We start from the raw sequence: 12,322 nt of genomic DNA on the forward strand, positions 1-12,322 counted from the left end.
ATGGTCCTTGTGTTTTGGACTTCTGCTTTAGTTAGTCATCACAGAATCATAGGATGGTTTGGGTTTGAGATGGAAGGGACCTTAAAGATCTTGTTCCAACCTCTTGCCATGTCAGCTTCCTAATACCAAATTCTATGAATCTCTGCAAAATTTCTGACTCTTTCTCAAGGTTTGAGAATCTGCAAAGATTCAAAGGAAGTTTTCCTTGTTTTCCAACAGTTTTCAAGACCTCAAAGCTGAACTTTCAGATTGAGCTGCTCATTCTGTCTGTCTGGATTTGGTTTCACAGCTTCAAGTGGTTTTGGTGGGCTCAAAATACCAGCATCAGATAAATCCAAGCATGGTGGAAACCTCCACCTTGGAAACATCAGAATAAGCCTGGCACTCCAGCAGTCCAACCGAGTACCTTGGGGACAATCCCCCTTATTTGGGACTGATGAATGACAGGAAGATGGACCAAAACACAGTAAGACAGGTTACTTCCAGTGGCATCTGGGAATAACAGATTCTACCCAGCCTCTGTTTTCATATGCATGGACATTGCCTTAGGACTTGTCTATAACATGCAAACATTTTGATTCTTAACCAAATATAACTGAAAATCATTTCTTGCTTTCTAGGAATATAACCCAGCCGATTATTCTTATTGAACCTGACCATGGAGGTTGGATTTTCCGCCTTTACATATCCCCTTACCTTCTCTGTCTCATTTTCCTCCTTACTTTCCCCAGAATAAGTCCCAAGCCACCCTGAAAAGGAACTCATGTTAACTAAGACATGGTGACTGAGAAATACTTACAGAAGGAGGAAGCTAATAAGGATGGAGCGCTAATTTTCAAGGCTCAGATCTGTCCTGCTGTGTGCCTTGTGACCATGAAAATGGTGCACATCATGGCAAAGCATCCTTAGACAGCAGACAAAAATCCCTTTAGACTGCAGGAATGATTTGCCTCTCTTGCTTTCTCCCCCTTCCTCTGCTCCTTTTCTCTGTGGTCTTTCTATTCTTGTACCTCCTCTTTGTACCTATCCCTCAGCTCTTCCTTTGTCACAGTCAGCACAATAGGAAACCTGAAGAACACCATTATCCTGCAGGTCCTTCCTCCAAGCCTTGCCTTCATTCTCTTCATCACTTAATGGGACAGTTCCAAACTGTGTGTAGTCCAGGCTTGATCTTGCCTCCTCCTTGAGCCTTCAAAGGGGGAAAGCTGACAGCTACACAGGCCTTTGTTTGCTCTATGGAGATTTCTTTCAGCATGCAAAGTCAGCCAGGAAAACAGAAGAGCATTAGTCTGATGAAGTCAGTGGAGTCTTGTACACTAACATTGCCCATGTCATGCTGCCAGAAAGCATGAACTACAACCTGCCCCCTTCCTTGACCTCCTGTCAGCAGAGCACAAACCACTCTGGGATCATTTAACATCTCCTCCTCAGCCAGGCTGGCCAGAGAGGCTGTTTCAAGACAGTTGGGCTCCTTCGATTTCATTCACATTGCCCATCTGGGATGCCCTGGAGCATCTTGTCTCACCTTTAGCTGCTCCTCTAGAAGCCCAAGGTCTCATGAAGACTTCATGTCACATCAACCAGCCCTGTGTTGGCAGGTCAGATGCTATGGGGCTCCAGCAGACTATACACTAGTGATTCATGTCCACATTGACTACAGTGAGACTCTGATGGCCTGCTCAGATGTTGTAGATACCTGAAACTGTGTGCCCAACTTTGAAGGCCACCATAGCCTCCCATGGCTTTGAAAGCCACCATAGCCTTCTGGACTAGCATCAGGACTCTGATGCCCTGCTCAGATGTTGTAGATACCTGAAACTGTGTGCTCAACTTTGAAGGCCACCATACCCTCTCTAAAGGTGCCTGTGGCTTTGCTTGACCCAGCATAACTCAGCCCTCATCAACCCAAAGAGAAAGCAGTAAAATAACCCAAGGAAGGGTACAAGAGGGAATACCCCAACTTCTTGCAGATCCATGACTTACATCCGTGATCTTGGGGTTGGTGCATTTGCCCTTGGTGCTGGAGAGCTCCAGCCACTGGCTGTCCTGGGCTGGGCAGTGCTGCTTCAAGGTGCACTGGTTCTGTCCCTCACACCAGCCGCACTCGAAGTCTGGGTCAGCTTTAAGGCAGAGTCCGCAGCTATCCCGCATGGCCCCACACTTGTACAGGTGAACTGCAGGGACAGGAAAAGAGAGAGGACCTCAAAGATGCTGATAGCACAGAACAGTGGTGGGATGAAGGCAGAATGAAGAGTGAGAGAGGGGAAGGTGCTCAGTGACGCATGATGGGACCTCTCCAGAGGGATGGATAATTGGGGAAAAAATGTTTACATCCTTCTTGAAATTATAGAATTATTTGGGTTTGAAGGGAGTTTAAGATTATCCAGTTCCAACACCTTGCCATGGGCAAGGGCACCTTCCACTAGACCAGGTTGTTCTAAGCGCCATCCAGCCCCATTGAACAGAAATAAAACTGCAGTTGTCAGAGTTATTTCCTCATGAAAAGGGTATTTGGAAGCTGAGAGAAGATAGCAGTGTAAACATGGGCTGTGCCATTCTGCTGGATGCCAGGGCTAGACAAGGGTCTCCAGCCTGTTGTGTTTACTGTGTGGATTTAACCTTCAAGAGCCACTGTTTTGGGGAAGTACCATGCAGGATGTTTTGCATCCAGAGTGGCTGTTTAAGACATCAGAGAAAGACCTCACAGAGGTGGGTGCAGGGGAGAAGGACAGGAAGGGGTCATACCATGGGGAGAAGAGCTGCCTTCTGTATTGCTCTCCAGCTTCAATGTGGTGTTGGTGAAAACCTCACCCACCACCCCTCAGCATGAGAGTGGGTTTGAAATGGTGTGAGAGTAACAAGGGAGTACCTAATTGGGAGAGATGGAGTGGAAGAAGATGTGGAAAGTGTCCAAGAAAAGAGAAGGTAAAGCAAGGGAGGGAGAAATGTCTGAAGGATGGTGATATGAGAAGAAGAATCTATGGATCTGAGCTGTAAATGCAGAGCATCCAGGTTGCCTGGGGAAAGGCTTCAGGGTAGCTGAGGGTGATGAACATGAAGGAAGAAGACGTGAATGGACCATCCATCTCAAGCAAAAATGCCTGCCTTAGGGTCATGGCTGGATGTGCAACATCCCTCTGTGAGGGGCACATCAATCCTGTGGCAGTTAAACAGCCAGGCTCTGGACAGGAGGTAGATTTGAGTCCTTTGCTATGATCACTGTATTTTGTTCAGAGTTTTCCCACTGGTGAGCTTCAGCCCTTCTCCTCCCCCTCTCCCTTCCCCTCTTCATCATTACATTGCCTCTGAGCAGAGCATGCCCGGTCTCCTGGCATGTTGAAGAGCATGACTGCAGGAGAAATAAAGAGGGGGAGAAAGCTGGAGAAGGAGAAGCATAAAAACAAGACACAAAAACGTGGGGAGAAGAAGGAGGCGAAGATGATGAAGGAACAGGGGAAGCAACACAAGTGGGAGGGAGAGTCATACTTGCAAAGAGGGGAAACACATGACAAAAAGCACACCAAGAAATGGTAATTTGAAGAGTGCAGAGAAGAAGTATGTACCAGACAGCGCTGGGAGATGGTGGCAGCTTTGTTAAGTGTAGGGAGCGATGCAGCCCGTTGCTAAGGTTACCACTTCCAAGGACAAGTTGAAATAACTCTTTACCTTTGTTCTGTGCAGGGTTGTCAATGTTGAAATTCCCGTTCCACACGACTGTCAGCTCCACCGGCAGGCTGTTAATCTCCATCCCTTCGTAGGAATACTAAAAGTGGAAGAGGAAAAACAAGAGAAACCCCAAACCGGGCTTAGATGGTGCCCTCAGGTGGGGAGGAGAAGGGATCAGGCAGGTTGTGAACAGGAGAAATGGAGCTGTCAGCTACCTCCCTAATCGCCATTACCGGGATGCTCTCAAAGTTGTGGTGCTCAATAGAGCACGCCCTGCCCCTCTGAACACCCTGCTTACCCATTAGGTGAATGTTCCATTAACAAAATAGAACCAACCAGGTTGGAAAAGATCTTTAAGATCATTGAGTCCAGCTGTTCCCCAGCACTGCCAAGGCCACCACTGCCCCATGGCACTGAGGCCTCGTCTCCACGCTGTGTGAACACTTGCAGGGACGGTGACTGCAGCCCTGCCCTGGGCAGCCTGTTCCAATGCCTGAGCACCCTCTGGGGAAGGAATTGTTCCTCAGCTCCATCTAAACCTGCCCTGGTGCAGCTTGAGGCCGTTTCCTCTTGTCCCATCCCTTGTTCCTTGGGAGCAGAGCCCAGCCCCTCCTGGCTCCATCCTCCTCTCAGGCACTTGGAGGGAGCCATCAGGTCCCCCCTGAGCCTTCTCTTCTCCACACTGAACCCCCCAGGTCCCTCAGCCCTTCCCCATCACACTTGTGCTCCAGACCCTGCACCAGCTCCATTGCCCTTCTCTGGACTAGGGACCTGCTGCCACCTGCCCTGATGTCCAGTGCCATCACAGCACTAGTTGATCTGTGCATATGATGGGATTTATCTTAGAAATCTAACTTCTAGGTATTGAGCACAGCTCTGAAGGATATTTTGCCAACTCTTGGGTGCATCACTAAGGTGTTCATTATGCACTGTGGTTCTACCATCCACATATACCTCTGCTGTGTACTCCATGGACGCTGAGCATGTATGTAAGGTTATCTAACCTAGTGATCATATAATCCCAGACTGGTTTGGGTTGGAAGGCACCTTAAAGCTCATTCAGCTCTAAACCCCTGAGATGGGCAGGGACACTTTCCACTAGAGCAGGTTGCTCCAAGCCAAGTCCATCCTTGCCTTGAACACAGCCAGGGATGGTGATGCATTGAACAACTCCTGGAAGCTGAGTGAGGTCTCAGACAGCATATCATGGAAATACCTTTAAAAGGGGAAAAGAGGAGGTTCTGTGTAATTATAAACCTGTCAGCCTAACTTTGCTCCCTAGAAAAAAGTACATCAAATTATTAAACAATCAATTTATAAGCACCTGCGAGATGATAAGGTGATAAAAATCAGCCAGCATAGATTTATCAAGAACAAATTGTGTCAACCCAATCTAATTTCCTTTTTTGACAGGCTTAATGGCTCTGTGGATAAAAGGGAAGTAGCAGATGGGCTTTATCTTAATTTCAGTAGAGTATTTGCTACTGTCCTACAAGAGAGCCCCATAAACAAACTAGGGAAATATGATCTAAAGGAAACCACCATAAGGTATATGCCAAAGATGCCAAAAATAAAGAAGTCAGATAACTCAATGTCAGCATGGGAGGGTGTTTTAAATGGAATATTATCCTGGGTCTGACATTATTCAGTATTTTCACTACTGACTTGGATGATAGAGCACAGATTCCACAAATGACACTGTTCCAGAAGAGGGTGCAAGAACACCCAAAAGCTGGGTTAAGAATTCAAAACAAACTTGACAAATGATAGAGCCAGGCCAAAATCAACAAAGTGAAATTCAATACAAGCCAGTCCCAACTGTTCTTCAGTAGGAGAAATCAATGCTAACAAGTAAGAAATTGGAGTGATTGGCCAGTGCTGCGGGAATGGGTCTGGAGACTACTGAAGATCACAAACAGATTGTGAATCAACAATGCCGTATTGCTGCCAAAAAAACCCAAGCAAATCTCATTTGGGGATGTACGAGAGTTCGTTCCACACATAAAGCCCCAGGGGGTAGTTATTTTTCCCTTCTCAGAACCAGAAAGACGTCAGCTGGAATAGGAGATATCCAGTTTCCAGGAAATACATATTAAGCAAGTCATAGAAATCTTCAGAGAGAGTTAAACAGACTTAAACAAACACTTGTCAGGCACAGTCTAGTACACAGACCTGGCCTTAACAAAGGAAATGGAAGTTGATCTCTGGAGGCCCTCTCCACTCAGACAGCTCCCTCACACATGGTGCTTAGTGTATTTTATAGGCTAGAATTTGAGTTGCCATCAGCCAGTTCACACAGGGTTCACCCATTTGTCCGTCACATCCTACTGCCCACCTCCATTAACAGCTTCCATCCAACACTTCACCAACAGGCAAAAAGCCTCACAATGAGAAAGGAGGTCATAGAATCATAGAATCATAGAATCAGGCAGGTTGGAAAAGCCCTTTAAGCTCATCCAGTCCAACCATTCCCCAGCCCTGCCAAGGCCACCACTAACCCATGGCACTGAGGCCTCGTCTCCATGCTGTGTGAACACTTGCAGGGACGGTGACTGCAGCCCTGCCCTGGGCAGCCTGTTCCAATGCCTGAGCACCCTCTGGGGAAGGAATTGTTCCTCAGCTCCATCTAAACCTGCCCTGGTGTGGCTTGAGATGGTTGCTTAAGAATGGTCACAACGCAGGAAGGCAAGAGACATTTCAGGTCTCCTACTATTACTGGCCACATAAGGATCTACCCTCCTAAGATCAGGCATCTCCCCCTGCACTGGGATCTATAGCAGGACAAAATCCTACTTTTAAAGAAAGAAATGTTTCTCCCACTACAAGGTTACACATAATTCAGTGAGTTGTCTGATTTGGTTGGTTATATCTTAGACCGCTAAAGAGCTCCCCATCACTTAAATCTCAGCGTGGTTTCCCAGAGAGATGTCAAAGCACTGAGCCTTTAGAAGCAGGTTTTTCTGTATCCATTAATTGCCATATAACAGGGGAGTAAATCGTAGATGGTGATTTCTGCCCATTAGAGCAGAGTGAGCGTTAGTTACATGGTAATTTCTCTTTGGACAAACTAAACACAATTAACCACTAATCTGCAAAACCCTGTGATTACAATCTGGTTGTAGGGTATTTATGGGTATGAGCCTGGTGGTTACCATGGAAGTAAAGAGCAGCTGCAGGTTAGCAGAGCCCTTTGCAATAGAGCTGCACCCGCCAGTCTCATTCAGAATTAGCATTTCTATGACACTTCTTGGTGTCACTGCCAGCAAGATGTAAGATGATGCAGAGCCGCTTGGACTCACAACACTGGCTTTTCACAGCTTTATGGAGCTGGAAGCAAGGGTGAGGAGACAGGAGTAGGAAGGAGAGAGCCTCAAAAGTAGAGAACAATTTATCTTCTGCCACTCGGGAGCTTTGCAAGCTCCTGCTTTGCACAGCACTTTGTAAATGCTGACTGGGAATGGGAAAGAGAATATGTACAGAACCACTGGTCACCCTTCAGTAGGAAGTTGAGCCTGTAGGTGCCTGAAAAACTGCTGCTTTCTGCCTCAGCAGAACCTCATGTGAGTGTATTGGGATTTAGCTGTTAGCAGAGCCTAGACAAGGCTGCCAAGGGACAGGCAGCTGGAGTCCCCCAGAGCCTTTCATCCCGCTGTGGATCCAAGAGCCAGCAGCATGAGCCCAGCTGGGATTTCAGATCCTATCTGCCTGTGACACCAGGGGCAGACACATATTAGACTTGTTAACTCAGCAGACTTGATCCAGAACTGGAAAGAGATGAGAGGAGTAAACAAGGGGATCCCAATGGATGAGCATCAAGGATGAAGCCAGCTGAGGGCTGAAATGAGGATGCTCACGCTGCCATGCCCAGCCTCAGACATCTCATGGGCTGCACGGCAGTGAAACGGAGCAATTTGCAAAGCAACAGCGAGTAAATGCTCCGTCCTCTTCAGACCACAGGAGCTGCTAACTCATTGTGACCCCTGTTCAAAGCCCACTGAACTCACTAGGAGGCTTTGAAAAGGATTCACTCAGCTGTAACAATAAGGAGGAAACATGTTTCAGGGAAGAAAAAAGGGATGGTGTATCGATCTCCAGGACAGCAGAGTTTCTGGGATACTCCTACTAAGAGCATTCACACCATTAGGGCTTGTGTGTCTACATTGCCTTGAACAACTTCCTTCAGCACAGGCAAAACTGCTCAAAAGATGTAACTCTGACCCCAAAGTCTGCCAAATCTGGATTCCTGTTATGCAAATCAAGTCAAAGCAGAAAATTACATGTAATTTGGAGGCCCAAACTGAGAAAGAAAGGTTGCCTTCCCAGAAAGGCAGGCTGGCTCTTACCAGGAAATGCCAAAAAAAAGCTGCTAGAAGGAGCTGTTGCAATTCACAGGAACAATGTTTTGAACTCCTAAATCCCAGTTCTTTGTCTCCTGCAACACAGGCTGAACCCATCACCTCGCTTGGCCATTGTGCCATGTTGGTAGTGGTTTAACACGTTGTCCACAAGCCACTCTAATCCCATCAACTGTTTGTCTCATGGAAGTTCATTATCCTAGGACCGAGATCACAAGATCAAGGCTCAGTTCTACAACAGCTTTATTAACATTAGCTGCTTTCATGAAACAACACCTCTCATTTCAGCCATTCCTGGTTCTTTTGGGGCACCCAGTTACTACAGGCATCCTGCCTTAATGGAACTCAGCTTTACAGACCTCAGAGCTATGCAGTTTGTGCAAATCCATAGCCATCCCATGCACACCTCTCACTGCATCCTGCTGGGATGCTGTATCACGGGGTAAAACCCTTTGGTAGTTTGGATTGGACAGACTTGGGACAATAAACATAAAGCAGTTACATGATGCTTCCCTTTTGTACCTCAAGAATTTTAGCAGTATTTTAGTGGTAGTCTATTTTCCTGACACCACTTCAGTGATTAGAGCTTGGGCCTGGTGATTCTTGTACCTCTGCACCAGCTTCCTGTGTGATCCTGTGCTAATCTTTTAATCCCTCTTTGCATCAATTTTCCAGCCATAAACTATAGGCGGAAAACTTCTTGCCCACAGTTGTTCCATCTCTTTAGAGTCTTTGCTTCCTGGAGCTGGGAGAGAATTCTGGGTATCACCCAGGACAATACAGCCTACATCATGCTTGGGATTTCTCTGTGATATTTGAATGTAGCTAAATTAATAATAATAATGATAATAATAATAATATGGTAGTAGTGATAATAATAATACTAATAATAATCATCATGCTGCATCGCAATAGCTGAGAAGTGGATGTACAACTCAGCCCTGTGCTTGTCTCTCTTTGGCCACCCATAAGCGTGTTTTCCCAGGATCTCTGTGAATAGCTCCTCATTTTTTCCCAGCTCTGTGTTCAGCTCTTAGCTCTGTTTTTTAGCATTCCCCCCACTGTGTGAGCCACACCACAGAGTCAAATGCCACTGAGATCTTTAGCTCAAGTGCGATGATGTGACAGATATAACATATTTACTTTTCCCACCCTGAAGTTACACAGCACTTTGAGCTGTAACATCTCGGGTCTCACGACACACAGACCTGTGAATGCAATGAGAAGACCAGAGGCAAATTATCAACAGGGATTTTGCTGCTAGAAATCAGTGTGTGCTGCTTGTGTGTGCCAAGGCCAGGCAATGGGCAGGCTTATACCAAACAAGAACGTGGGCTTAGCCATTGAAACAGGTAATAGTAATGATCATGGCATGGTCAGGTGGGTCATCTGTCCCTGTCCATGGCAGTGGGGTTAGAACTTGATGTTCTTAATGTCTTTTCCAACCTGTCCTGGGTTCAGCAGTAGCAGTCATTTTTCTCCTTCTTAGTAGCTGGTGCAGTGCTGTGGTTTTGACTTTCAGCCTGGGAACAGCACTGATAACACCGATGGTTTTAGTTACTGCTTAGCAATGTTTAGTCTGAGCAAGGACTTTGTGAGCCTCATGCTGTGCCAGGGAGGAGGGGAAGCCGGGAGGAAGCAGAGACAGGACACCTGACCCAAACTAGCCCACTCTATAAACTGGGGGCAGTTACCCAGAAGGGTTAGATCACTGCTCGGTCGGGCTGGGTATCGGTCGGTGGGTGGTGAGCGGTTGTATTCTCTTCCCTTGTTATTTCCCTTATCATTATTATCATTGATGGCAGCAGCAGTGGTTTGTGTTATACCTTAGTTACTGGCCTGCTCTTATCTCAACCCATGGGAGTTACATTCTTTTGATTCTCCTCCCCATCCCTCCGGGAGCTGGGGGAAGAAGGTGGAAGAGTGAGAGAACGGCTGCATGGTTTCTGAGTGACAGGCTGGGCTTAAACCATGATACAACCCTAACTATTCTATGATTCTGTGATTCTAATACTCACCCATCTCCCTCTTCTTCATGCCAAAGGCAGCAATACGGGGCTGACTGCACGTGCTGGGGCTCCCAGTGTTTCCCACTGGGGAGATTGCTTTCCACCCTAATAGATCTAGCAATTTCAGCCCCTCCTGCTGATGTTTTTACTTACTGATTTATATGCCGTCTTAGCTCCCCTGCTTTTCATTTCCTCCCATCACTCTGTGTCCAGGCTGTCGGCAGAGCTATCATAAGTGCAATAGGGACTGGCAGGTAGTGTCTCTCTGAGTGATAATTGCATGCCTTGGGGGGTGTGATAGAGGACAAAGCCCAGAGACTCTCAAACCACTTGACAGGAACAATAATTGTCCCGAAGCATGCTGCCCTGCAGTGACTTATTGCTGTTATCAGAGGAAATATCTCCAGGAAAGACAGGGGTGAGATTGAGCTGGCTGCTGAGCACCTAGTGCTGGCTAGGACATCACTGACACACCATCAGATAGGCTGGTCCCACCTGGGTGTCCTTATAACATCCTTTAACTCAAGTTGGAGCCACTTAGAAAAACATCTGCTTAAGATGGTTCTGATCCCTGGTGTAAATCTGGAGGGACCAGACAGCGGAGAGCAAGAGCTGAGGCTTTTCCCTGATTCTATCTGCTGTGAAAGCAGGGAAACCCCTGCATTTCGCAGAAGTCGAGCTGAATTTGAGCACGTCAGTGCCTAGCGTACAATGGGAGGGGACAGATCTTGAGGCTTCTGAAGGAAAACAAGCCAAGAATGATTGCTTAGTCTAGCATGCACCACCAACAGAAAGATCTGCTGGCAGGATAGCATCCCTTCAGAGACACACCATCACAACACATCCTCCCACCCTCCTCTGGACCTTCTCCAAGCCTGCAATGCAGGTGCTACATTCAGTGCCTCATCCAGCAACTCTGCTGAGTAAAAAGCTCTGTCAAAGGGAGCTGATTCAATTTACAAACAAGCTCATAGATCTGTTTCTATAGGCAGGTGACCCTTGGAGCAGAGGCTCATTGTATTGCAGTGGCTCCAGACTGAATGCTAATTCTGGCAGGGAAGGAAACAATCATGATGGAGACATATCTGCAGCACTCCTTCCCTATTGTCTGTGTCCTCTGCCACTGTTCAGAGCCAAGGCTTCTCTGTTCCCTCTCTGTATGTGTGTGAATGTGTCATTCTTTTGTCTGTTTCTCCCTTCCACATCTCCTTCTCCCAGTGTCTGCAAATTCAGAGCAACAATGAAATAACATTTCTCAGGGAAGAAAGCAAAAAAGAACTCAAATCAGAGAGTCCAAGTGCCTTCGAAAGGAAAGAGAAGGAAGGAGAAGGGAAAAGAATAGATGGTGGAGAAAGGGAGAGGAGGAAGAATACTGAAATAGTTTATTTGGTCCAAAATAAGCATCTCTCCTTGTAGAAAAGAGAGGTCCACCCAAACCATCACCAAATATGGGACTGGCGTTCTACAGTCACCATGCAGCAGCAAGGTCATGGAGTGCTTTGCCATTAGCCTGACACTCAGCCCTGCTACACTGTGTAGCTCATGAGTATCTTTGCGTGTCCTGGCTTGTGAAAATTAGCATTAAAATCAATCTAGTGCTTCTGGAGCACTCAGACACCCCATGAGCAAACGCATGGGGGGATCTATGGAAGCGCACGTCTCTGCTCCTAGGGACTAGCAACCTCTTGGAGCATGGGGGTAGTATGGGAATAGTAACTATTACCTCTCAAAACCAGCCTCTTTTATGGGATATCACAAACTCAGATGCTGAGTTCAGGACTGCTGATGCTGCCCGTTCCTTGCTCAGCCCCACTATGTTCAAAATCACCCTGAGGTAGTTTATGATGATGTCTATTTATGTGTGCCAGAGAATTTGCGTCTCTAAAGGGCAGCTGCTCTCTTCCTTGCTAAGACTTTTTGGACAGACATGTAGTCACTATGCAGATCCATGTAACACCCCTTCAGCCACAACCTTCTGCTGCTGTAAAAGTAAATCCTAATTTGTTTTAAAGTGTAATGCCTTCTTAACTTCTCCAGCCATCCATTCTTACGAAGCGCCAAACCCGGATGCTCACAGGCCGCTACCCAGTAATGAAAATCAGGGGGACAAAGAAATAAATGCAGCAATGTGGTTAGGAAGCTGCTTGTTTGCAACAGATCATAAAGTGTGTGAAGTGCCTGTAATCTTCAGCATGCTGCTTAATGCAGCAGGATATGTTGTGACGGATTTTAACAGGCACTGCCCGGCATGGAGTGGCAGAGCTGCAGTGAAGTGGCTAAAGCCTGTAATTA

The 12,322-nt window shown here is 46.8% G+C and overlaps 1 protein-coding gene across 3 annotated transcripts in view; it reads right to left on the reverse strand.

The window, feature by feature from the left end:
• Positions 1 to 12,322, reverse strand: part of PLXNA4 (plexin A4) — a 464,287-nt gene that overhangs the window by 78,409 nt on the left and 373,556 nt on the right. For all 3 annotated transcript variants that reach the window (XM_057425602.1, XM_057425603.1, XM_057425604.1), the window contains exons 11-12: positions 3,667 to 3,763; positions 1,984 to 2,174 (exon numbers count right to left, since the gene is read on the reverse strand). In XM_057425602.1, the coding sequence (XP_057281585.1) occupies positions 1,984 to 2,174; positions 3,667 to 3,763 (288 nt within the window). The remainder of the gene's footprint in view (positions 1 to 1,983; positions 2,175 to 3,666; positions 3,764 to 12,322) is intronic.

This window comes from Pezoporus wallicus, unplaced genomic scaffold, assembly GCF_028554395.1.
Source record: "Pezoporus wallicus isolate ANWC-B61680 ecotype Strahan unplaced genomic scaffold, APGP_CSIRO_Pwel_v1 contig_4722, whole genome shotgun sequence".
Lineage (NCBI taxonomy): Eukaryota > Metazoa > Chordata > Aves > Psittaciformes > Psittacidae > Pezoporus > Pezoporus wallicus.